The following is a 27,654-nucleotide window of genomic DNA, read 5'->3' on the forward strand; positions in this document are numbered from 1 at the left end:
AACTCACATAAACAGAAAATCCATCTTCACTAAAAATAAAAAATGACTGAAATGAAAGCAATTTCATATGAACAGTTATATTTATTTTTGCCAACAGGTTATCAAAAAACTTTTCAATGATAACATTTAATTCTGGTTAGAATATTAAAAAATGACACTATAAGAATTTATTAAAAAAATTTTATATGTTTATAAAAAATAAAAAATTTTTAAAAAATTATAAATCATGTGAAAAAAGGAAATTAAAAGGAAAAAAAAGAGAAGAAAAAAAAAGAATTTATAAAAAATTCTTTAAAAAGAGTTTATAAAAATAAATACACAAACTTACTGTGGCAATGCTAAACAAATAAAAAATGAAAAATATCTGAATGCCCATTCATAAGGAAGCACATATTTATAAAAGTAGATACATCTCTATGTATTGATTGGCAAACTACCAAATTACAAGAGAAAAGCAAATTTTCTCATTTACTCTCCAGCATTCCTAGACATTATCATGTTATTTTACAAATCAGGTAAAACTGAGGCATAGAGAAAGAAGTTAAGCAAATAGATTGAGATAAAATTCAACACCATACTATACACATTGTACAGGTATATCATTTACCACAGTGTAATATCATAATAAATAGATAATAAATATTAGTTAAAAGTTTTTAAAAGAGTAATAGAAAGTTTAATAAATATATGTATTTTCAAATAATAAGTTGCTATCTAGAAAAAATAAACATGCTACTTCAAAGAGACCATTTTAATTCAGATTTCCTTTTCAGCCTTGGTGTTTTCTAACTATTCCTTTATTTTTGGCATAAAACACAGTATTTTTTTCCTGCATAAATTCCATTCAAGTTGTCATTATAGTCAACAATAACAGTTGTGAACACTAAAGATAGGCTAAGATTAAAATAAGATCTTTAGCCTTCACAAAACATTTTTCCTCAGGTTTCATCAAGGGCATAAGTGCTAAATTTTCAGAGAAAACTTCCTCATTTTCAGTCATAGCTCCCATTCTCCTACACACCAATTTTTAGTTGTTAATTGACACTATATCTTTGTAATGAAGAGTTGGCATATTTACTACATTCTTAACAATAATGGCAATAACAATAATGTGAGAATATCATGTCTCCTCAGAAGATCTAAATTCATATTTCTTCTTCCTGATTCTAAGATAGGCAGGCAGGGAGGAGGCTGGCTGCAAGAGTCCCATCCTTGAGCATACCTTGTGTTCATGCTATATTCAGTTTAAATCAGGCACATATACTAAAGTCATGGTACAGCCATATTTGCAATTTATTTCCATGGTTTAAGGAATATAATACTCCTCCTTAAGCCAAACGGTAATACTAGGGTGGCTGTGACAACTGCCTTGGCAGCACTGGTAATAGTAACAGAGGTGGCAGTGATCTCAGAATCCCATACTGGCATCCTCACCATAGAGGACTTCAGGAGCATCAACTACAGCACCAGTAATGGTACTTTTGATAGTACCATCAATAAGAGAAACACAAAAATAATGACCACCATTTATTAATCACTTACTAAGTTTTTGGCATAATATTAAGAACTTTACATAGTCAGCTCCTTAAATCTGCACAATAATCTTATAAGAGTTGTTACTACCCCTGTTTTAAAGATAAAATAAGTGACTTGCCCAAGGTAAATCAGCACGTTTGCAATACTGCTAAGATCTGAATCCAGATGTCTGGCTCCAAATTCTATGCCTATTCTAAATGTAACAATCAAAAAAAAAAAAAAAACTACCACCAAGAGAATGAATTTTCAGAGCCCACATCAAAAAATAATAATAATAAATAAATAAATAAATCAAACAAAAGCAACTTCAGATTTCCATTTCTCTTACTGGCTCAGTAAGCTACAGTTGTTAGTAGAATTCAGCTATCTCAAACCATTTTTTGAGGAATTCATTCAGCCATTCACTCAACAAATAGTTCCTGAGCACTAAGTGCCAATTCTAGAAACTTGACAGTTCTAGAATCTTGACATAAACATGGTGAATACAGTAAGATGGAGAGAGACAGACAAATGGATGGTCAGACTGACAGACGGCCAGATAGACAAATAGCACAGAGGTGGAAGAGGAACAGAAAACTGTCAGAGAAATAGATTTCAGTTATATCAAATAAATTAAAATACTGAAATAGGTAACTCAATTTTCATTAAAAGTCTGCATCTATTTTCCCAAAACACAAGTACAGTATATTGTACTTTTTTGAAACTGATTATTAGCCACAGACTGCTGGTTCCAACAGCCATCTCAAGCCAACTGGGGACAAAAGTCATACTAGCCACCAGAGCACATTTGCCTCACTTTTCACAATAACACATCTATGGGGGAAGAATAGAGGCTCATTAGAATAAATATTTATTTTAAGTAAAGTTATCACTAAACATACCTTTCAGTTAAAAAGGAGTTCTTGTGAGGATTTAGATTTTGACAAGATTCTAGGCTGTCATCAGATGATGAAGAAAGCTGCTCTGATTGCAAGTTGTCTGTATCACCCAAACTGGCCTCAGTTACAGATGAGGTCTTTATGTATTTTCTTCCTAACTCCGTTCCCAGGACATTCGTCAATATAACTCTGGGTATCCTGTCACACAAAATAACAAACACTGTACTGTACTGAAGTTTGCAGTAAAAAAAAAAAATGTATTCTAAGAAGTTGACTTTTCAAACATTTTCATCTTAGCACAAGCTATTAGAACTATATCACTCTAGAAATCAACCCATAAATACACTGTATGAACACATCTTTTTATATTTCTAGAACTACTTGTGTCTTACAAATTGACACAGATTAGCCTGCCACAATAATGGCTTCACTGTACTAAAGGATGCTATTGGGGTGCTTAAAATTTTAACCAATTTTTCTCAAAAATTCTTTCTCTTTTCCAGTATTTATAAAAAAGAGACTACTACAAACAAATTCAAGAAATCTTTATTCTTCTCATTCAACAGAAAGTCCTTGATAAATTACATATTAGTAATTGGCAAATGAGAAATGCTAAATCTAACAGGAAAGAAATCATTCAGAATGCATCAATGGTAATGATAGATTCCATAAGTGAAACCGCACACATACCAGTGGTAATATATATGCTTTATTTAACAGCACCAAGGGAAGAGCCAATAAATCAAATGTCTAGAAAATTAAAGGATATTTTTTAAAGCTCCAAACTTTTAAAAATTGGTGTACTATATCAAAGCCTGGTATCTTCTTAAACAGAAGAGGATAAATATAATCTTTTCTTGGTTAGCCAATAGTTATTATGTAACAACTGATACACTTCGCCACACCACAATTATGCCCTAAAGCAATTATTTCGCCCTGAACTGACCAACCCAAAGCAAATTACTGGGATGTTTTTGTTCTTGTTACTGCATTTTTTTTTAAAGTTTTCTTATCTCCTCTTTACCAGATATTCTCCTTGACTGTTATCAATATGTCACTTGCAGCACTTTAATGACCCTTTATGAGAAACAATAGAAAACACTTAGAAAGGGCCTGAGTATTTCTGTTTAAATGAAATGTAAGCTTCCCTGTACTCTGTCATATTTGCTGTAGTGCCTAGAGGTTTTTTCACTTATTTTTACGACATAGAAACATTATGTTCTTTTCACACTATGCTCCAGACAGCATGGAATTTCAGATCTTAGGAAAACTTTAAAATAATTTGAGTCTGCTCTTTATTTTAAACAGGTGGAACTCAAAGCTCAGAAAAGTTAAATGGCTGAAGGTATAACTCTTCCTAGTAGAAGAACCTGGGCCTATTATCTTTTGGTTTCTTTATTTTATTCCATTACACGTATCCTTAATACTAAGTTGCCAAAGGATCCAGTTAACTGGGCTTTTCTATAGATACTGCAGGAAATCTTTGAAAGTATGCATTTCTAGCACAATCTCCACAAAAAAAGTACTGCAATGATTAAGTAGTATGTATGAAGTAAAAGCAAAGTGTAGTCATAAATACAACTCCCTAAACTAAGAGTTTGAGTGAAGAAAGAAGGGGAAGAAAATCTGTTATCTAGTACAAACACTAATTATGAGGGAGGGAAGGCAGAGATAGTTTTCTACTTCTCATATGATTTAAATCTCTAAGGATACTAGTTATTACTGTCTGCTTTGTGTATTTGATGCCTGACAGAAACCTCCTTAAAATCCTCAATGTGATGTGGGAATGGAGGCAATATAGGACCAGCAAGGAGTCTCAAGATTTTTTTCATCTCCCCTCACACTAGAAATTGCTATGAAATAAATCACTAAAAAAACTTCAACTACAGTTTAATGAAAACTCATCTGTGTTTCTCAGTAGTTTAGGGAAAATACAGAAATATTAGCACAGATAATTTTACTCAGGTTAGAACTCTTTCCAAATAAATACCTTAATGCAAATAAATTTTACTTATTTTTAGGATATGAGAGAATCTGATATATTGATAACTTATTTTAAGAATTGATAACATACTCTTTTTACAGTCCCCTATCCCTACTGAATTCTAAAATATGGCTTATAATAAAAATAATCTAAAAACTGTAGTATTTCAGTAAATAGAAAATTCAGGGCACATAAGGAGATACACCAAAAAAATGTCAGCTCTCAGTTAGCATCTCTGTTTAAATGCCTGACTGTAACATGTTTAAGTATGTTTTAAAATGCTGAGTCCCTAAAAAGAGCTCTCTCTCCAAAAAGGAGAGATGGAGTCCATAAAAGATTACTTTATACAAAGTGTTGAAGAGAATAATCAGCAACAAAAAGTACAAATATCAGCAAGCAAATGGTAAATTTTAAAGATCAGAATTCTCTTTTCAGTAATAAATGATCACCATATTCTTACACAGTTTATTTTGCCACTAGATTTAAAGAAAGCAAAAAGCAAAGAAAATATGAAAAAAAAGAACTCTGGAGGATAAACAAGACCTTTAAGTTAAACAAACAGATTAAAGTCTTTCCTAAAAGAGAAAAATATCAAAATTTACCCAAAAGCCATCTGAAAAGAAAATACACCAAGACTGCAGTAGAACCTGCATCTCTAAAGCACAAGCACCCTAGGGGGCCTTTTAAGCTATTAGAAGGTTTAAGGTACTATCTCAGCAGCAGTATATCTTTCAATAAGAGAGCACTCTATTATAATGTAAACAAAATGTCACAAGAAAAACATTAAAAATAAGTAGAATATTTAAAGGTCAATAATTTAGATATCATTAAAAAATGTAATAAAATCTAATTCCTGTGTTACTTATGAAAAAAGTTAAATTTCAGAAGAGTAAAAAGCACTGAGGTACAGGAATTAAGACCAATGACTCTAGAGTCAGACAAAAACAGGTCCACGTTCTGATTTCAGCACATATTAGTCAAGTTTTTACCATAATTTTTCCTCTTAGCATTGACATTCTCATCTCTAAAATTAAGAGAAAATCTATCTTACAAAGTTGTTAAAATGAAATGAAATATTAGATGTAAAGCAGTTAGTATGGCACACAGTAAGTATATAGTACAAGGAAACTCACTTTAATTTTCCTATTATTGAAGTCCTCCTAAAAAGTCATAAACTATTCTTTCAAATGGTGCTTAATTGTCCTAATTTATCATACTCTGCAATCTTGATGAAAAGTTATATAGAAAAGTATATAACTAAATAGTTAGCAATGCCTATAGCACACCAAGATTTTCATAACACACAGCCATAGCACAAACATCTTTCATCAACTATTTGCAACTCACGTAATTTGGGTATCTTGAAGAAACAAAACTCTGGGAGAGCCTTACAGAATACAAATCTATATACTGATGTCTAAGTTCATAATACCTAAACTATCTTTGATATAGAACTATATAAGTTAGGACTGCCATAGAAATTTCATGGCTAGTCAGAATTTCAAAAGATTCTTAATTTTCACAAGAAATATATAAAGGTATATACTTTATCTTTCATACTAAGTCAATATGGAAGAAAGGACTAAAAAATGGTCATTTCACAGTCTATCCAATTTTTTTCTTCAGTATATAAGTAGTATCAGCAAGTAAAATAAAATTACACTTATTTAAGTTGATTTACTAATATTATGAAATCATATTTCAAAATATAATATGCTAAACCAAAGCAGAAACAAATTTTGTAATGCAGTGAGATGAAGCATAAAGTATACTGGCCTGAGAATTAATGCCATTTATTGATTGTTTCTCTGCATGGTTATTTTCTCTGATTCTTAATTTTTTAAGTTATAAATTGTGGAGTCCTTACCTGCGTAAGTAGCAAGATACGTAAGACTCAAATAATTTAATAAATGAGAAAAGTTGGTAAGAGCTATTAATATAAACATGTTAAAAGCAAATTTTTAAAGAGATGCAACCTTTTTTGAACGACAACATAATTATATCTGGTAAGAAAACTATAATATAGCAAGCAAAAAAATTATAATACTAATTTAGTTTTCATTTTGTTGTCACTTAGATGAATACCTTTCAAAAACTGTATTATGTAACATTTTAATAAGGTTCTTATAAATCCACTCCCAGATGATACAATTCAAAATGTATTACGTTTCTTAAGCTATGTAGAGAAAACAATTTTAACTGCTGAATATTTCTTAAAAGTGATTCATAGATATTCTAAATTTGCTCTTTTCTTTTACTAAGCTAAATTTTAAATGAATAAATTATCACTCAACTAATACCAGCTTAAAGAAAACTTAAGGTGATAGGAATACTACAGTATCCAAAAAATCTTACCATCACAATATCTAAATTATGTATTCTCTTAAAACTTCAAACATGTAGATATAAGAGAAAAATTAATAAATATAATTAGGGATAGTCCAAGAACTGGAACCTAACTTTTCTTAATGGAATAGAGGTATATGTCCTGACATAAAAGGCAACATAACCATTTTAGATCCTAAAATACAAATAAAATTTCTAAAAAAATTGTTATTTTGGTGTGACTGAATAATATTGGTTTACTTAATAGCTGAACTTTAAGATGAAATTAAAAACCAAAAATAAACTTTCCTCTGTTTCATCTCTCTGAAATAATGAAATTCTAGCTAAGTAAACATGAAAATAAGACAAAAAGCATCACGTCAAGGTTAAGCAACAACTGAAGAAAAGAATAAGTCTCCTATTCCACACAGCAAGTCCTATACAGAAAATGTTACCCAAACCCATTACTCAAAACTATTCTCCAGTTCTTATTTAAGCTTGTAATATCTCTTTTCCTGGTTGTCACCAAAATTACACAGCAAATAACTAGTTCTAATGGATGAAAATACATTTCTATCAAAGAGACAGATGTAACTCTGTTGAGAAGCAACCTCTCCCTTGAATTCAGCAAAAATTGATTGAGCATTTAGTTATATGCCCAGCAATGTGCCAGGTATTAGTATTAGAGTAAAAATAATAAAATGTAGTTGCTGCCTTTATGAAGCTAATGTCAGGGAGGAAAAGAAATTAAATATAATATAGGGTGATAAGTGCTATGATATATGACCAGACTGCTTAACAAGACAAAAAAAAAAAAAAAGGATTAAACACAAATTAGGGTGTGGAATCAAGGACACTGTCCCAAAAAGATGGCATATGAGTTCAATGTTAAAGACTAAAAGATGTCAGTAAAAGGGAAAAGGAGAATTGTTTCCAAAATAAGAGAACAAACAGCATGAACTCAGAGGTATAAAACAGGACTATACATTCATTGAGCTACCACTAGTTCCCTAGAGATTAAAGCTCAGTTATAATATGGAGCAGACAGACACAAAGCTAGAGATAGGCAAAGGTGAGATCATTAAGGACCTTGTATGCTAAGCTAAGGAGTTTGAGCTTTATCCTGATGGTTATGTTGAGCCACAGATGGATAGATGTTAAACTACAGAACAGAAAGTAACATCTGCCTTTGAGAATGAGTAACTTAGCAACAATATAGAGAAATAATAATCAAGAACACCAAACACAGGAAGCCCAATACTATCATAGTAATAAAGGCACAAAATTATCAGGGCTTGACTGGGGCAGTGGCAATAAAAATGGAGAAGAGATCATTTCAAGATATATTTAGGAAGCAAAAACAACTACACATGAAAAATGACTAGCTATAAAGGATACGAAAGAAAAAAAATAAATAAAGGATAAGAAAGAAAGAGGTGTCATATACTCAGACAGGGGATACAGAAATAGGAATAAGTCTAAGAAGAAAGATAACACATGCATTCAAACTCCATATACTCCATATACAATTCCTTTAAAAAGTATGAAACAAAACTGGTCTTATTTTATAAATTAAACTGTACACATATCATTAAAAATCTGTGGGTAATATTTCAATATCACCTCCTTTCCATAAAAATGCATGTAAAATACAAGAAAGCTCACAAAGTCAAAAGTGGTAAAGACTCAGATTAATATTTAATAGGTATGCTAAAGATAAAGAAAATAAAAACTTAACTATTAATTCTGTAAACTCTGTTAAGACATAAATAGATAAATATATATACCTTCATTTTCTCCATCTTTAGCATACCTTTCACATGTTATTTTATCTAGGTCCGTTATCTATCTATCTATCTATCTATATATGTATCTTCATTTTATATCATAAATGAATCTCTAAAAACATGTATATGTGAATCAAATTATAAAGTAAGTTAAATGTACTAAAGATACTTGGCTTTAAAAATAATTTTATGTCAACTTACTTAATGAAGTGTAAAACTATCATTAATTTTGTAAAGTAGATTGTCAGCTTTAAGATTTGCTTTCAAGTGGGGTACACCTGTATATGCAGATCTTCTTAAAAATCATTCCCAACAATCTTAACAATTTTAAGATTATTGGACTTCTACTATTTCAAATGTGGTAGGTTGAACAAAATCAATACTGAACAACATACCTTTTAGATAAATTAAGGCTTTGGTGAAGAAGTTCTAATTTTTGACATGTCTCTAGGCTGTCAACAGATGTCGAAGGCAATGAGTCTGATTGCACCTTGTTGGCATCACATAAATTAGCATCGTTTCTAGGTAGGGTCTTTCTGAATTTTCGTCCTAAATCCGTCCATAGGACATTCGTCAACACAACTTTGAGTTGCCTGTTACACACATAAATAATTAATACATAAAGTACTAAACATTGTATAATACATGAAGTAATCACAAATTATACCAAAAGAAAACCTCCAAAAGTTCAGTTCTTCAGTCAATTAACTAGAGTAATAAATAGGTAAAATATGTGCTTAACCATTCTCAAATATATATTAATAAGTCTATTTACTTTTACTGGACTTTTCTTCATAATTCTCTCTGGTATACTACAAGTGTGGCCACACACACATACATATAGCTGTTGGAATCCATGATAACCCATCTGCGCCTATTTATACTTTTAGTGAAACAACAATACACATACGCATAACACACAAGAGGCAACCACTTCCTGCACTATAATTGTGTTTTTAGTATTTGTTGATTAGGAAAGCATTATTAAAAGTAAAGGTAAGAGGCACCTAGATGGCTCAGTCTGTTAAGCGTCTGACTCTTGATTTTGCCTCAGGTCATGATCTCAGGGTTGTGGAATCAACCCCACATGGGGCTCCTCATTCAGTGAGAGTCTGTTTGAGATTCTGGCACTCTCCCTCTGCCCCTCACCCTGCTCTCATGCGCTCACACTCTCTCTCTAAAAATAAATGAAATCTCTAAAACTAAAGGTGAAATACTACATCGTCTATAGTCTTAAGTCTACATAGTCTTATGTCTTCATAGTCTTAAGATACAAGTTTAATTTTACCTTATTTCAACAAATAAGTCAATTTAAAACATTTGCTTTTACTGTACCTATACCCTTTTCAAAGGTATAACTGATAAATGCAAGGAGCTTCAGCTTTTTGCCTCATTACATTTTAGCCATTACTCCATTCAATATATCTTTTGCTGATAATAAGAGAATAGTTCTTGCAGTAGTGTGGACAGGCTACCAAATGGACTCAAAACAACATCAAATGAGAAATGTCTGAAAGCGGGCGTTGGGGTGGCTCAGTCGGTTGGGCATCTGCCTTCAGTTCAGGTCATGATCCCGGATCCTCAGATAGAGCCCCACATCAGGCTCCTGAGCAGGAAGCCTGCTTCTCCCTTTCCCTCTGCCTGCCACTCCACCTGCTTGTGCACTCTCTCTCTCTCTCTGTCAAATTAATAAAGCCTTAAAAAAAAAAAGAATGAAATGTCTAAGAGAATTAAAAATGTTTAATCATAAGAGTGTCTATTCTATTCCCCAGAACCCATTTTAGGCATTGTTTCTTTAACAAATGTAAGAATATTAAAAAACTGAAGTGCCTGGCTGGCTCAGCTAGTGGAATATGCGACATGATCTTGGGGTTGTAAGTTTGAGGACCACTGAGTGTAGAGATTACTTAAAAATCATTAAAAATAACAATAATAATAAGAAGAAGAATAAGAAACAAAGCAAAGTGCTCATATATTTTAAAGATAAAACAGATCTTGGGGTGCCTGGCTGGCTCAGTTGGTAAAGCATGTGATTCCCAACTTTGGGGTCATGAGTTCAAGTCCCACACTGGGCCTAGAGTTTACTTAAAAAAAATAAATAAAAGATAAACTAGGTTTCAAAGAGATCACTTGTTTGTAGCTGCCACTTTGGGCTATCTTCAGACCGTTTGGAAGACCAGTATAAGTTTTCAGGGAAACTTTCATAGAATGCACTGAAACTCCAAATATTTTGAGTTAAAAAAAATTGTTTTTTAATCTACAGGTTTTAGAATTATCATTAAATAATAAAGATATGAGTGACATGTCTATGAATAAATACTAATAATTCATTCTTCATTCAACAAATACTTACCAAGTACCTTCTAGTCAAACAACTGTACAAGCAGAATCTAGAGATTCAGCAATAAACAAGATGGTTACAGTGCCTGCCTTCATGGAGCTTACATTCCAGAGAACAATTACCCAATTAATTACTTAATTACAAGTATGATAAATGATAAGAAGTTGAAGTATAGATACTGTACTTATTCTGAATTAGGTCACGGGAGGTTTTACCTGGAATATGACCTTTGAGTTGAAGCTAGCCACTATCCAAAAGAAACAGGTGGAATGAGTGTCACTCATCTCTAAAGAGAAGTCCAAAAGGAGGACAAAATGCAAATGCGCTGATATGAGTAAAGCTAGTTGAAGAAAATCAGACTTACCTGGCTCAACTGCTCAGACTGAAGAGGAAATTGTACAAGACAGGGATGGACAGTGGGGCAAGACTGATAAACTATATCAATGATTTGAGATTTTATGTCAAGAACAATAGAAATTCACTAGTTTTAACAAGAGAATGATGGGCTCACAGCTTGCATTATTAAAAGATCACTCTGATCTCTTATTAAGAATGAAATGGAAGCACTAAGTTTAAGGGTTATAAAAATGAATTTAGAGGGGTAACAATGACTTTATCAGGGGCAGTTTAGTGGAATCGTAGGAGCAGAAACCAGAACACAGTGGAATGAGTAAATGGAAAAGGAGGAAAGGGGAACAGCAAATGTAGGCAGTTGACATAAGACTGAAAGGGGGATACAGAACAAGAGCTGAGGACAAGCAAAGATGAGGGAAAAGTTTTCTTAGTCATTGGTTCATTAGTTAGTTAGCTTAAGACAAAAGACATCTGTGTAAATTTAAGTGCCTAGGGAATAGGTCAACAGAATAGGAGAGGCTGAAGATAAAAAGAGACAAATAATTAACACAGTAAATTTCTCAAGAAATGATATAAGAGCTAATATTTTTTTAACATGCACTATATACCATGCACTATGCTAACCATTTTATAATGAGTTACTTCATTTACACCTCAAAATTACTCTATGGGGTACAATGGTAATTCTTCTGCATTTAAGACTAATATAGAATGATTAATAATTAAGCCCAAAGTAAAATGTAAATAGTGAAAGTGGGATCGAAAACCATACACTCTCAACTCTACTGCCAGCACTCCTAACTACTCCACTATGACAGTTTACGATGGAAGAAGAGGCACCCCTTTCCTTCTTCCAGGAATTAAAAGAAACCAAGATCACCTTTTCAAAGTGATAGGAAAAGTAAAGGAACAAAGGCTTGGGAAGAGAAAGATTTCAAATCATCACTGTGGAGAGGGAAAACACAAGCTGATTAGAAAAACACAGTAGGATTATCTTGCAGTTTAGGCATCCAGTGAGATTAATAACCATGAATTTACAATGACACAAATATACTCTGTTTTGTGATATATTTTCCACAACTGCTCAGCCACCATAGTGTCAGCCCAATGCAAAAAAGATAATTAGGTTCACAGGTGATTATTAACTACAAAAGACAAAGGTACCTTTATAATAGTAAGATTCCAACAGCCACCACCCTTAACCAATGATCAAATGTAGAATCACCAACAGGTGGACAAGCAAACCTTATGTGTCCTCTGATATGATGCAATAAGCAAATGACATCAGCTATGAAGTATTCTTATCAAAAATGTAAGGTGAATCTAAACCATGAGGACAAACCTAAATGAATCATAAAAGTCTAGAATATAGCACATTATATAAGACAACTGCTTAAACTCTTCAAAAAAGTGTCAGGATTTTTAATAAAAAAAGACAGACAGTGGTATTCTAAGATTAAGAGGCCAATGAGACTTAATAACCAAAATACACGATGCACAAACTTCAACTTGATCCTATATATTAAAAAGTAATAAAATAGGGGTGCCTGCGTGGCTCAGTTGGTTAAGCGTTCAACTCTTCATTTCAGCTCAGGTCATGACCTCAGGGTTGTGAGATTGAGCCCCACCTTGTGCTCCACACTGAGCATGGGATCTCCGTGCTGCTTAAGATTCTCTCTCTCCCTCTCCCTCTCCCCTTCCTCCCAGCCCTCTTTCCCTCTCTAAAAAAAAAGTAATAAATTTTTTGAAGTAATAAAAAAAAATTGTGGGAACATTTAGGGAATTCTGATTAATTCTACGCTCTACATTAGATTACAAATGAAATTACTATTAAATTTCTTCATAATATATTGTGGTAATGTGTAAGAAAATGTCCTTGTTCTTAGGAAACACAGGTTGAAATGCTATGTCTGCTACTTCCAAATGGTTCTAGGAAAAATGTGTATTATATTTCTACATGTGTATATGTGATATGCAATTACATACATATATGGAAAGGCTAAAAGAAGGCAAGTGTGGATAAAAGTTAAGAATTGGTGAATCTAGATGAGGGATTTATATGAGTGTTTATAACACTATTGACAAAATAATCCCATGTCTGGAATCCTATACTAAGAAAAGTATGAAAAATGGGAAAAGTTTATGCATAGAGTATTCTTCATGGTATAATTTATAAAAGCAGTGAACTAAAATTAACATTCAATGCTCAGAAACAGCAGAATGGTTAAGTAAACCAGGATAAAGCCACTTTAGCAAATGATACTCATTAATCTTCTACTTTAAATTTTAAGGTAGCCAGCTATCTCTGTTTTTTTTTTTCTACTTGTCTTCATTTGTTTTCTTTTTTTTTTTTTTTTTTAAGATTTATTTATGAGAGAAAGAGAGAGAGTGGGAGGAACAGAGGGTGAGGGAGGGAGGACCTCATGTGGACTCCTGCTGAGTGCAGAGCCCAAGGTAGGGCAAAGCCCCTCTGGGGAAAATATTTATTTTATGTTTGTATATTTGGTTTTGTTGTGATTATAATTTGGCTGACTAGTAACACCCTAAAGCATGAGTCAGAACAATTTTTTTAATTAAATATTTTTACCTTAATATTTTCTTTTTTCCCCAAAATATTAAGGAAAAAAATGTTTAATTTCTACATTTAAATGCCGTAAAATTTCTATGGATATTGGAAAAGAAATTAAGAGTGAAGAACAACATTCAAATCATGCAAAATAAAACCTAAACTTTGTATTATAGAAACCACACTTAAGTAGAAATACTATGCCAATAAAAAGTAAGAAAGTCAAGAGAAATTTTTTTTAAGATTTTATTTATTTGTCAGAGAGAGCACAAGCAGGAGGAGCAGCAGGCAAAGGGAGAAGCAGGCTCCCCACTGAGAAAGGAGCCCAACAGGGGACTCAATCCCAGGACCCTGGGATCATGACCTGAGCTGAAGCAGACACTTAACTGACTGAGCCACCCAGGCATCCTTGCAAGTTAAAGGACAGAAAAGGAGTTGTAACTGCAAAGACACAAGAGAACTTCTGGGGTAGTTTTCTATTCTGTGTGGTGGTTACCAAAGTATATTTGCCTTATAAAAAACTTTTAAATTACAATAAATAATTTATTGTTTACCTTTTATTTCTTCTTGGTAGGTGCATTACATTTTACAGTATAAATAAAGAATAGAGAACACCTAAACAGAGAACTCCATCTAACCCAACATTGTATATCAAATTCCTGCTAAAGTACTTACCTAGGCTTTTTAAAAGCACCCAGTTATCTATTTACGAAATACCCCTCTCTAAGCTGTCAACCATGATACTATTAATTTACAATTGACTTTTGAAGAACATGGGTTTGAATTGTGCAGGCCCACTTACATGAGGATTTTTTTGGATGAATATAGTACAGTACTGTAATTGTATTCTTCCTTTCCTTATGATTTTAGTAACACTGTCTTTTCTCAAGGTTACTTTAAGAATACAGTACATAGGGGTGCCTGGGTGGCTCAGTGGGTTAAAGCCTCTGCTTTCGGCTCAGGTCATGATCCCAGCGTCCTGGGATGGAGCCCTGCACTGGGCTCTCTGCTCAGCAGGGAGCCTGCTTCCCCTCTTTCTCTCTGTCTGCCTGCCTCTCTGTCTGCTTGTGATCTGTCAAATAAATAAATAAAATCTTAAAAAAAAGAAAAGAATACAGTATATAATACATACATCATACAAAATATATGTTAACTGTTTATGTTTTTGGTCAACAATTGACTATGAGTAGTTCAATTTTGAAGTCCAAAGTTAAATGCAATGGAACACTACATCAAAAACTAGTAATGTACTGTATGGTGACTAACATAACATAATAAAAAAATTAAAAATGGAAATTAAATGCAGATTTTCGACTGAGCAAGGGAGTTGGCAGGACTAAACCCCACATTGCTCAAGGATCAAATCTAATTTCATTTACAGGGGAAATAATCACTGATGTATGTACTCAGAGTCTAAAAAATATTACACCTAGAAATAAAAATAACTATAATTTTTCTAGAGTACTATTTATATATTTGAAAACCTCTAATTGTAGGAAAATAACATAACTACAGCAGGAATTTTTTTTTTTTTTTTTTTTTTGGCCTATGAACAAAACACGTACACTAGGTTTTCTTAAAAAGTATAAATTTTGTGTTCGGGTGGCAGGGCAGAAGGGCCGCCTGGGTGGCTCAATCAGTTAAACATCTGATATTAGCTCAGGTCATGATCACAGGGTCCTAGGATGGAGCCCGTGTCCTCCCTTTCTCTCCACCCCTCCCCTCCACTCCTGCTCACTCTCTCTCTCTCTCAAATAAATAAATAAAATCTTTTTAATTCAAAATTTTTAATTACAATTTTTAACAAAAGCAGTTTACTCAATGAATATATGAGTTAGCTATATAATTGGGCTAAAAAAATTGAGAAATCAAAAAAAATAATCATTCCCCAAAACTTGGAGTCCTATTTTTTGGTTCTGGAAACTAGCCAGAATAAAAACAGTGTTTTAGTTTCTCTTTTCATAATTTGAGAGCATTTCTTATCCTTCAAAAACAGTGGCTGTAGGAAATAAGAATATGCCACCCCAAAATATGTCACTTTGGCACAGGGACTGTTTTGAACTGAAGAAAACTGAGAAACAGCAAATGCCAAAAAATAAAAAATCTTTGCCCGTCCACCACTTGCCTAAACGCAGGCTTAGACTATTCATCACTAGCAATTCTTATGAGCTCAGAGATAGAATCTATATAACAAGCCTAAACCTTATTTTCCATTAGCTTCCTTCATATTTTTACTTTCCCACCGTTTGCCTTTCTTGGAAGTCTTTAAACTTTTTTGTCTTCTCACTTTTCCAGAAATTTATTATTCATTGTTAGACGCTACATAAGCCCAAGTTGTAATTACCCCTTTGAGTTACTCATCACAGCATTTCTCCTTCATAGATGCACATTCCATGTGGTAGTAAACTCTATGTTTGTCTAATAAATCTATATTTTGTTAGTCTAATTTGCAGGGCATCAGAGAACTGAGAAGGGTAGAGAAAAAGGCTTTTTCTCTACATGGACAAAATATTTGAATACTTCACAAGAAAAAGACATGAATGGCCAATATGTATATGCAAAGATGTTCAATATTATTTATCTTGTGTTTCTGATCTTTAAAAAGAAGTTTCCTTTTAAATTCTTAATCTCACAAAACAAACTGAAGGTTGTTGGGGGTGGGGGGGTTATGGACACTGGGGAGGGTATGTGCTATGGTGAGTGCTGTGAAGTGTGTAAACCTGGCGATTCACAGACCTGTACCCCGGGGGATAAAAATATATTATATGTTTATAAAAAAAAAATAAAAAATTTAAAGAAAAAGGTTTCTCTTTTAAAAAGGGGGGCAAGGGGCGCCTGGGTGGCTCAGTGGGTTAAAGCCTCTGCCTTTAGCTCAGGTCATGATCTCAGGGTCCTGGGATCGAGCCCCGCATCGGGCTCTCTGCTCATCGGGGAGCCTGCCTCCCCCTCTCTCTCTCTGCCTGCCTCTCTGCCTACTTGTGATTTCTGTCTGTCAAATAAATAGATTTAAAAAAAATAAAAAACCTTTAAAAAGGGGGACAAGAAGCGCCTGGGTGGCTCAGTGGGTTAAAGCCTCTGCCTTCAGCTCAGGTCATGATCTCAGAGTCCTGGGATCGAGTCCCGCATCGGGCTCTCTGCTCAGCAGAGAGCCTGCTTCCCTCTCTCTCTCTCTGCCTGCCTCTCCATCTACTTGTGATTTCTCTCTGTCAAATAAATAAATAAAATATTTAAAATAAAAAAAATAAAAAGGGGGACAAGAGCAAAAAATTTCTGTAGACATATTGGAGAAGGTAATAAGGCCAATAAGTACAAGAAAATATGCTCCATATTGTTATTCACCAAGCAAAAGCAATTAAAACCACAATAAAATACCACTGCACATCTATAACAAGGGAGAGTGTGGAGGAAGTAAATTTTTCCTACACTGCTGGTGGGAATATGAAATGCACCATCACTTTTAGAAAACAGTTTGACAGTTTCTTACAAAATTAAAAATGCACTTTCATTGATTCAGCAATCCAGCTCCTAGGTATTTATCCCAAAGATTGAAAAAATAACCACACAGGCATTTATAAATGAATATTCACAGCAGCTTTAGTAGGAAAAAAATGAAAACAATCCAAATGTCCACCAAGAGTTGAATGGATTTAAAAGGGCTAAAAACATGTCACCCCAAAATATGCCATGTTGGGATATAACTCTGAGCTAAAGCCACTTGAGAAATAGCAAGTGCAGGAAAGGCTCTCTGACCTTCCCCTTTCTAAAGGTGGTCCTAAAATTTTCCATGAGAAAGGTGCCTTTTCTATACCAGGAAGACATCCTTATCACTGCAGACTGGGAGGAGACACCAAAACAGATTTACACAAAGCTACAAATAATGACCTTTATCTCCCATTAGTTTCCCCCATATACTACTCACATTCCCACAATTTATGTGCCTAGAAACATAAACCCTTCTTTTGTCTTGTCACTACACAAATTTATTGTTCCTTGTTAAAAAGATATATGGGTTGGGATGCATGGGTGGCTCAGTTGGTTAAGCAACTGCCTTCATCTCAGGTCATGATCCTGGAGTCCCAAGATCAGTCCTGCACCGGGCTCCCTACTCTGCAGGGAATCTGCATCTCCCTCTGACCCTCCCCACCCACGCTCTCTCTTATTCTCTCTCAAATAAATAAATAAAAATTTCTTTAAAAAAATGAAAGATATACAGGTTGTCAATCCTAACCATGTCTTTAGGTCTTCATTTTTCCTAAGAGCTTCCAATGTGCACTTTCTAAAAGATCAAATAATATTTGTATGTTTTTTTCCTGTTGATCTGTCTTATCAGCTTAATTCAAAGGCCTAGCCAAAGAACCTAAGAGGGTAATATGAACAGTGAGGAAAAAAAAAAAAAAGACACTGGGGTATCTGGCTGGCTCAGTCAATAGAGCATGCCACTCTTGATCTCATGACTGTAAGTTCAAGCCACATACTGGGAGTAGAGACTACTTAAAAATAAAATATTTTAAAAAACAAGAGAGAAAAAAGAATATATATACTTTGTTTTCATAGATTTCCAACTCTAGAAAGCAAACCTACAAATCTACAGTGACAATAGATCAGTAAGTAGGATTAGAGGTGGGTGGGCTTGAGGGGTAAGTGGGAAAGGGTACATGGAAAGTCTCTGGGGAATTGGGTATGTTCACAGATTGTGGTGGTAATGGTAACACAGGTATAAAAATTTGTTAAAGTTCATCAAAACCGGGGTGCCCAGATGGTGCAGTCGATTAAGCATCTGATTCTTGGTTCCTGGCCAGGTCATTATCTTAGGGTCGTGAGATAGAGCTCTGAATGGGGGTCCAGGCTCAGCCTGGAGTCTGCTTGGGATTCTCTCTCCCTCTTCCTCAGCCCTTCTGACACAACTCCCCCCCCCCCCCGCCCCAGGGAGTACATTCTCTCTCTAAATAAATAAATAAATAATAAATCTTTTTTCAAAATGTCATCAAAATACACACATGTATATACTTTATTAGATATAAAATGTACATCAATAAAGGGATTAAAAGACATTAAGAGGGATGCATAGGTGGCTTAGTCAGTTAAATGTCTGCCTTTGGCTCAAGTTATGATCTCAGGGTTCTGGGATCCAGCCTGGCATCAGGATCCCTGCTCAGCAGGGAGTCTGCTTCTCCCTCTCACTCTGCCTTCTCCCCACCTGCTCATACTCTGCCTCTGTCCCTCTCTCTCAAATAAATAAAATGTTTAACAAATAAAAAATAAAAGCCATTAAGAACAAACAAAAATATTTATACTGTCTTTAGAAAATGAATCTACCTATTTGGTTTTCCTCATCAAAGCCAAATTAAATGAATCAAATGAGTAAATTTTTATTAATTTATATAAGTATACTTTGCTAAAATTTGGATTGAAAAACTCATTAGAGTAAGTTCAAGGGCTTTAAAGAATCATCATCACCACAGTATGCCTTGGAATCCACCTTTGCAATGTATAAATTTGTTACCTGGCAATTGCCCAAGTGCCTTAGGAAGCACCTTTTAAAGGAGAAAAGTATTTAAGCTGATACTTTGAAATTAAAACACTGGTACTTAATATACACATAGGACTACACTGATTTGGACTTTGAGGAAACTACAACCGACTGAATAATTTTAATCCATAATCCAGATAGTTACCACAATAAATTGCATGTCTTTTCCATATTCCCCTTTCTTACTGTCTTGGTCCATTCCAGCTCCTTTAACAAAAATACCATAGACTGGGTGGCTTAACAAAAAACAAGTATTTCTCACAGCTCTGGAGGTTAGGGAGTCCAAGATCAAGGCACCAGCAGGTTCGATTTGTGGTAAAAGCTTCATGGTTCACAGGTGGCCATCTTCCCACTACATCTTCACATGGTAGAAGAGATGAGAGAGCTGCCTGGGGTCTCCTATTCATGAGAGCTCCACCCTCATCACCAAATCACCTCCCAAAGGCCTCCCATTTCCTAACACCATTACACTAGTGGTAAGGATTAGGATTTTAACATAGACACAAACATTCAATCCATAACATATACCTAATTTCAGCAATACTTTAAGCTTCTTTATCACATATTAATGACAATTCTTTTTTCCCTGAGGCTGCTCTTAGTAAACAGTTCCATCTTATTTCAATTGCATCTAGCACCAGCTTCACAGACATGAAACCTGCACAGCATACATATGCCATGCTTGTTTTAAAGCTCTGCTGTTGCTATCTTGAAATTCTTAATAATTTTATGTTCATACCTGTATTTTGTAAGTGAAAGTCACAAAACAATAATGCATGCACATGAACAGAGAAAATATTCACCACAGGCATGTCCAACCTTTCCTAGCTACTCCATTCACATATAATATTTTAGATGTCCATGAGCAAAAACTTCTGTTCGATTCAACATATGTGGGAGTTCCATGACATTCAAAGTGAGAAAAAGGTAAGCAGAGGCACTAAAAGTCCTGAGGCCACATTTTTTTCATTCAGTCTAATAAATGGCTCCGAGAGGAAAAAAAAAAAAGAAGAATGGCATCTAAGAAACACAAATGACTAAGGTGCCCTATTGTATCCTTTCTTACTTCGGTTAATTCCCTGTGTTAGCCAAACACTTACACTGAAAATGATGACACAGCAGGAAAAGGAATGATAGGGCAACTCTTAGTTCCTTTTTTACTTTCATTCATTCTTATACATTATTATGCCAAAAATAGAAAGTTTTGATAGAATGTAGATTTATCAAAAAGTGATAAAAAGCTGCTAAGTTTAGTTTTGTGCAATATTTCTACTCTTCTGATAAGAACAATATATATATATATTTATATAGATATTTTCACAGTTTATATCCATATAAACTATGAAATATAAATTGTACAATTTCAGTAATTGTGCATACTGGTTCGATGCTCATATCCATATTTTAAAAAGAATTAAACAGTATAAAGGTGAACAGCAAGATTCATCGTAATAATTTAATATTTTTCTTTTTCTTTTTTACTTAGAACAGCACAGATATAAATAAAATACACCATGGTAAGTTGAGAAAGAGACAATGAAAGAAAGAAAAATATTTTATAGTTTAGCACTATGATATAATGGGAAATATATATTTGGTCTTTTATTCTCTGGTAAATACATCAAGATGCAAAGGGAGGTAACATATCCAAAAAGGTCATGGAAGCTCCACACCCCCAGCCCAAACCCTGTCCTATAGAACTCTTCTGTTTGGCTGTTCTTGTATTTTATCCTTTATAATAAACCTATAAATGTAAATAAAATGTCTTGAGTTTTGTGAGCCATTCTAATAAATTACCAAACCTGAAAAGGAAGTCATGGAAATGCCCAATTTATAGCCAGCCAGTGAGAAATACCAGGGACAACCTGAGACTTTTGCTGGCATATGAAATAAATGCAGTCTTGTGGGACTGAGCCCTTAAATTGTGAGATCTGATGCTAATTCACCAGAGTATCAGAACTGAATAGCACTACATCCAGCTATACCTGGAAAGTTGGAAAATGGTACTGGAAAAAACACATGCATTTTGGTGTAAGAAGTATTTCATAAGTACCTTTATTTAATTGCATTTTTTCTTTTTTCTTTTTTTTTTTTTAAACAAGGGACCCTGCACTTCCATTTTGTCCAAGGTGCTACAAACTATAGCTGGTCTGTCTTACTTGCACAGTAACGTTAACAGAAGAAAGGAATCCAGACAGAACCACTGTTCCAGGCCCCACACCTTTTCAGATGACATCAAAATCAACACAACCATTGAGACAGATCTAAAATAATAAAATAATTCTAATGTGTCATATGTCTTATTAGGAATTATTAGAGATATGATTTAAATTGTCTCATTTAATGTGTTACGGTCCTAGACCTACTGTAATACTTGATAACAAACTCCTAACGTTGGAGAATAGAGCAAACATCTGGCATAAAGATCACTTTAACCAAAGACAACTGAGAAGGAGCAGATAGGAGAAAACCTCTCTGAATTACGCTGATACCAAAACTAGACAAAGACATTGCAAAAAAAGAAAGGCCAAGATCTGTCATAAACACAGATACAAAAATGCTCAACAAAATATTAAAAAACGGTATTTGACAATGCACTAAAAGGATCATTCACTATTCAAGTAGAATTTATTCCAGGGATGCTCAGAAGGTTCAATAATTGCAAACCCATCAATGTGACACATCACATTACTGTGGTATCTCTCCCAATCGAATGGGAGCCCCCAAATGTGTGGCAACCCACATGGGTGGAAGCTGGTGGTATAGGCAGTGAAGGGATTCACCTGAGGCAAAACAAAGGCAAGAGATGTTTATTAAATACAAAACAAGGGAGCCACAAACAGGACAGCAAATCAGAGACTATCTGCAATGAGACAGTGAGAGAGGACTGTATTTAAAGGCAGAAAGTGGGGTATGTGGGTGGCAGTTGGGCATCTGCCTTTCACTCAGGTCATGATCCTGGAATCTTGGGATTAAGCCCCGCACTGGGTGGGGTGTGAGCTTCTCCTTCTGCCCTTCCTCACATTTGTACTCTCTTTCTCTTAGACTTTCTCTCTCTCAAACAGGTAAGAAAAAAAAATCTTAAAAAATATATATATATAAAAATAAAAAATAAATAAAGGTGGAATGTATGAGATATATGGAATTTTCCTCTTTTTGTTACCTGTGCCTGGTTTTAAGTAGCCCACTGGCTAGTTAGGGCCTACTGATATTTTTGAGGTGGGTCAAGTGATGGGCCTGTCTACATTCAGCCAAGGGGTTGGGGGTCACGATGGGCCCCTTTGCCTAAATCAAGTTCCCATTGCTCAAGCCTGTTATCTAAAAGTATTATAAGAGGAAAACAAAAACCATATGATCAGCTCAATAAGTGCAGAAAAAGCATCTGACAAATACAACACCTATTCAAAATAAAAACTCTCAACAAAATTGGTATAGAAAAAACATACTTCAACATATTAAAGACCATATATAAAAAACCCACAGCTAACATCATATTCAATGGTGAAAAACTATTATTTTTTTCCTGTAAAATTAGGAATACGGTAAGAATGCCCACTCACACTGCTTTTATTTAACACAGTACTGCAAGTCCTAGCTGCAACAATCAGAGAAGAAATAAAAGGCATCCAAATTGGTACGGAAGAAGTTAAACTGTCATTATTTGAAGGTAATGAAATTATATATAGAAAACCCTAAAGACTCCATTAAAAAACTATTAGAATTGATAAATAAATTCAGTCAAGTTGCAGAATACAAAAATCAACACACAGAAATCTATTGTGTTTCTATACATTAATAACAAAGTAGCAAAAGAGAAATTGAGAAAACAATACCATTTTTAATTACACCAAAAAGAATTAAATACCTAGGAATAAACTCAACCAAGTAGGTGAAAGACCTCTACTTTGCAAACTGTAAGATACTGATGAAAGAAACTGATGACACAAACAAATGGAAAGATACACCAGGCTCACGGATTGGAAGAATTAATATTGTTAAGTTGTCCATGCTACCCAAAGAAATCTGCAGATCCAATGCATACCTATCAAAAAACAATAATATTTTTCACAGAACTGGAAAAATAGTCCCAAAATTTATATAGAAGTACAAAAAATCTCTAATAGACAAACTGACTTTGAGAAAGAACACAGCTGGAGTATTACAATGTCAGATTTCAGGATATATTACACAAAGACACAATAATCAAAACAATATGGGCTGGCACAAAAACAGACACACAGATCATGAAATAGCATATAGATCCTAGAAACATATCCATGCCTATATGTTCGATTAATCTAGACAAAGGAAACAAGAATACACAATGGGGAAAAAAGTCTTTGGACTAAATGGTTCTGAGGAAACTGGACATTTTCTTACACCACACACAAAAATTAACTCTAAGTGGATTAAAAATCTAAACGTGAGACCTGAAACCATAAAACACCTGCAAGAACACATAGGCAATAATATTTTGGACATTGGTCTTAGCAGCCTATTTATGGATATGTCTCCTCAGGCAAGGAAAACAAAAGCAAAAATAAACAACTAGGACTATGCCAAAATACAAAGCTTTTGCACAACAAAGAAAACCATCTACAAAATAAAAACGCAATCTACTTAATGCAAGAAGATATTTGCAAATGATATATCTGATAAGGAGTTAACATTGGGTTATATAACTCAACACACCAAAATATCCAATTTTAAAAAGAGCAAAGGGGGCACTTGGGTAGCTCAGTTGGTTAAGCATCTGACTTGGGCTCAGGTTATGATCTCAGGGTCCTGGGATCAAGCCCCATGGCAGGATCCCCACTCATCAGGGAGTCTCTTGTCCCTCTCCCTCTGCTCCTCCCCTTGCACGTGTTCTCTTTCTCAAATAAGTAATTTTTTTTCAAATGGGCAGAGGACCTAAATAGCCTTTTTCCTAAGAAGCCATACAGGTGGCAAACATACGCAGAGATACTCAACATCACTAATCATTAGAGAAATGCATGGTAAGCCTGGGTGTCTCAATGGGTTAAGCCTCTGCCTTCGGCTCAGGTCATGAGCTCAGGTCATGATCTCCGGGTCCGGGGATCTAGCCCTGCATCGGGCTCTCTGCACAGCAGGGAGCCTGCTTCCCCCTCTCTCTCTGCCTGCCTTTCTGCCTACTTGTGGTCTCTGTCTGTCAAATAAATAAATAAATAAATCTTTTTAAAAAATCATTTGGGCGCCTGGGTGGCTCAGTGGGTTAAGCCGCTGCCTTCGGCTCGGGTCATGATCTCGGAGTCCTGGGATCGAGTCCCGCATCGGGCTCTCTGCTCGGCGGAGAGCCTGCTTCCCTCTCTCTCTCTCTCTCTCTGCCTGCCTCTCCATCTACTTGTGATTTCTCTCTGTCAAATAAATAAATAAAATCTTAAAAAAAAAAAAAATCATTAGAGAACTATGAATCAAAACCACAAACCCCACACCAGTCAAAATGGCTAATAACAAAAAAACAAGTAATAAGTGTTGGTGAAGATGTAGAGAAAAGGGAACCCTTGTGCACTGTTCATAGGAATGGATATTATTGCAACCACTGCGAAAAACAGTATGGAAGGTCCTCAAAAAATTAAAAATAGAAATACCATACGATCCAGTAATTCTACCACTGGGTACTTCCCCAAAGAAAATGAATTTGAAAAGATATATGCACTCCTATGTTTATTGCAGCACTATTTACAAAACCCAAGATATGATAGCAATTTATGTATTCACCAATAGATGAATGGACAAAAAAGATGTGGGGTGTGTATGTGTGTGTGTGTGTGTGTGTATGCAACAGAATATTACTCAGTCATAGAAGAATGAGATCTTGCTATGTGCAACAATATGGATTAACCTAGTGTATTATGCTACATGAAATAAGTCAAAGACAGACCAATACTATATGATTTCACCTACATACTGAATCTAAAAAACAAAATCAACAGACGCTAAAATACAAAGAACAAACTGGTGGCTGTCACAGGGAAGATGGGATGGGAGGAGGAACAAATGAATGAAATGAAACAAATGAAGTGGTTTAAGAGGTACAAACTTCAGTTATAAAATAAGTAAGTCCAAAGAAGAAAATACAACCTAAACAGCACAGTAAGTAATGATGTAATAACATTGTATGGTGACTACACTTATAGTGTGAACACTGGGAAAAAAAATAATAAAGAAAAGCTCTCTACCATCCCCCTACTTGCCTAGAAACAGGGCATAATTTATTAAGGTATCTCCTTTTCCTGTACCAGGAAAGGCAGAATTCTTACTCACCAAGACACAATTCTAGATTCTGACCAGCCCAGAAACAGATACCAAGAACTATCCACATAACAAACCTTACCAAATAACCTTTATCTTCCATTTGTTTCCCCCATATATTTACTTCCCATTTTATTTTATGTATGGGCTTGCAGCCCCTAAAAGCCTAAACCCTTTTTACTTTGTCCTACTTTTGTTTTTTAAAGATTTTATTTATGTATTTGCCAAAGACCGAGAGAGCACAAGCAGGAAGAACAGCAGGCAGAGGAAGAAGCAGACTCTGCTGAGCAAGGAGTCCAATGCAGAACTCGATCCCAAGACTCTGGGATCATAACCTGAGCCAAAGCAGACACTTAACCAACTGAGCCACCCAGGCGTCCCCCTACTGTTCTTTGTTAAGACACTATATAAATGTCAACTTCTGGGGTACCTGAGTGGCTCAGACCGTTAAGTGTCTGTCTTCATCTCAGGTCATGATCCTGGAGTCCTGGGATGAGTCCCGTACTTGGCTCCCTGCTTTGCTGAGAGCCTGCTTCTCCCATTCCCTCTGGCTGCTGTTCCCCCTGCTTGTGTTCTCTCTGCCAAATAAATAAAATCTTTAAAAAAATAAAAAATAAACCTCAAATTCTGACCTCCCCGCCCCATGATTTAATCATTGAGTTCTTCCACATGTATAGTGATGCATATGTTAATAAACTCTGTTTCTCTCCCATTTTCTTTTTTTAAGATTTGATTCATTTATTTGTCAGAGAGAGAATACATAAGCACAAGCAGGGGGAGCAGCAGGCAGAGGGAGAAGCAGGCTCACCATAGAGCAGGGAGCCCAGTGTGGGACTCAATCCCAGGATGCTGAGATCATGACTTAAACCAAAGTCAGATGTTTAATGAGCCAACCAGGTATCCTTGTTCCCCCCCCACCATTAATCTGTCTTTTCTCAGTTTATTTACAGGCCTAGCCACTGAATCTAAGTTGCTACAGGAATTTTTTCCTCCCCTAAACTTCATACACGATTTACTGAATTGCGTGTCTCCACTGATCTATAGGAACATAATTCTTGTTAACCAAACTGTGGTTAAAGCTGTCGATTTTGCCCCAGACCTATGAATTTTGACCTCCTCTCAGCCTGAGCCAGCATACAACCCTAGAATAGAACTGACCTCAAGCTAAAACATTTTTTTATCTATTATACCATCCCAATGGTTGCTCATTTCTACTTCCCCAAATCCAGTATTTCAAGCCTTGTTTACTTCTCCCTAAAAAAGAAAAGGCTTGGGGCACCTGGGTGGCTCCGTGGGTTAAAACCTCTGTCTTCAGCTCAGGTCATGATCGCAGGGTCCAGGGATCGAGCCCCGCATTGGGCTCTCTGCTTGGCAGGGAGCCTGCTTTCCCCTCTCTCTCTGTCTGCCTCTCTGCACTTGTGATCTTTGTCTGTCAAATAAATAAATAAAAATCTTAAAAAATAATAAAAAATAAAAAAATAAAAAATAAATCAAAGGGCATATTCAATTTAAAATAATTCAATGAATTTTATTTAGTAATTTTTAATAATTTAATAATTTAATTATTAAATGAAGGTTTATTTACAAATAAAAAATTTTATTTATTTTTATTTTATTTTCTATTGTTTTATTGTTTATCACTCTGAGATACATTATAATCAAATTCATGAAAGACAGAGACTCTTGAAAGCAGCAAAAAAAAAGTGATTTGTCACATATGAGAAATGTTCAAAAAGATAGGAAAATTTCTCATCAAAAATTCTGGAGGCTAGAAGGCTGTGGACTGACATAATCAAAGTTCTAAAAGAAAAAAACCCCACCAACCAACAATCTTATATTAAGTAAAACTGTGCTTCAAGAGTAGAGAGATATTAAGACATGCCCAAACAAAAGCTGCTAGTTAGTTACCATAAGGACTGCCTTGCAAGAAATGCTCAAGGAAATCCTGTAAGAAGAAACAAAAAGCTACAGAGTAACTCAATACCATATGAGGAAATAAAAATCTCAGTAAAAGTAAATATATGAGCAACTGTCTAACTTTGGTTTGAAATGACACTTTTTGCTTTCCATATGATTTAAA

At 34.8% G+C, this 27,654-nt stretch overlaps 1 protein-coding gene across 5 annotated transcripts in view; it reads right to left on the reverse strand.

The window, feature by feature from the left end:
* Positions 1-27,654, reverse strand: part of SENP7 (SUMO specific peptidase 7) — a 164,126-nt gene that overhangs the window by 65,344 nt on the left and 71,128 nt on the right. For 2 of the 5 annotated variants that reach the window (XM_082696193.1, XM_082696194.1), the window contains 2 exons: positions 8,906-9,103; positions 2,418-2,612 (listed from right to left, as the gene is read on the reverse strand). The exons of 1 other annotated variant lie outside the window; for it this stretch is intronic. In XM_082696193.1, coding sequence (XP_082552319.1) covers positions 2,418-2,612; positions 8,906-9,103 — 393 coding nt within the window. The remainder of the gene's footprint in view (positions 1-2,417; positions 2,613-8,905; positions 9,104-27,654) is intronic. 2 more of the 5 variants (XM_082696196.1, XM_082696195.1) reach the window with 2 other exon arrangements.

The sequence above is a fragment of the Mustela nivalis genome (assembly GCF_964662115.1).
Source record: "Mustela nivalis genome assembly, chromosome: 1".
Lineage (NCBI taxonomy): Eukaryota > Metazoa > Chordata > Mammalia > Carnivora > Mustelidae > Mustela > Mustela nivalis.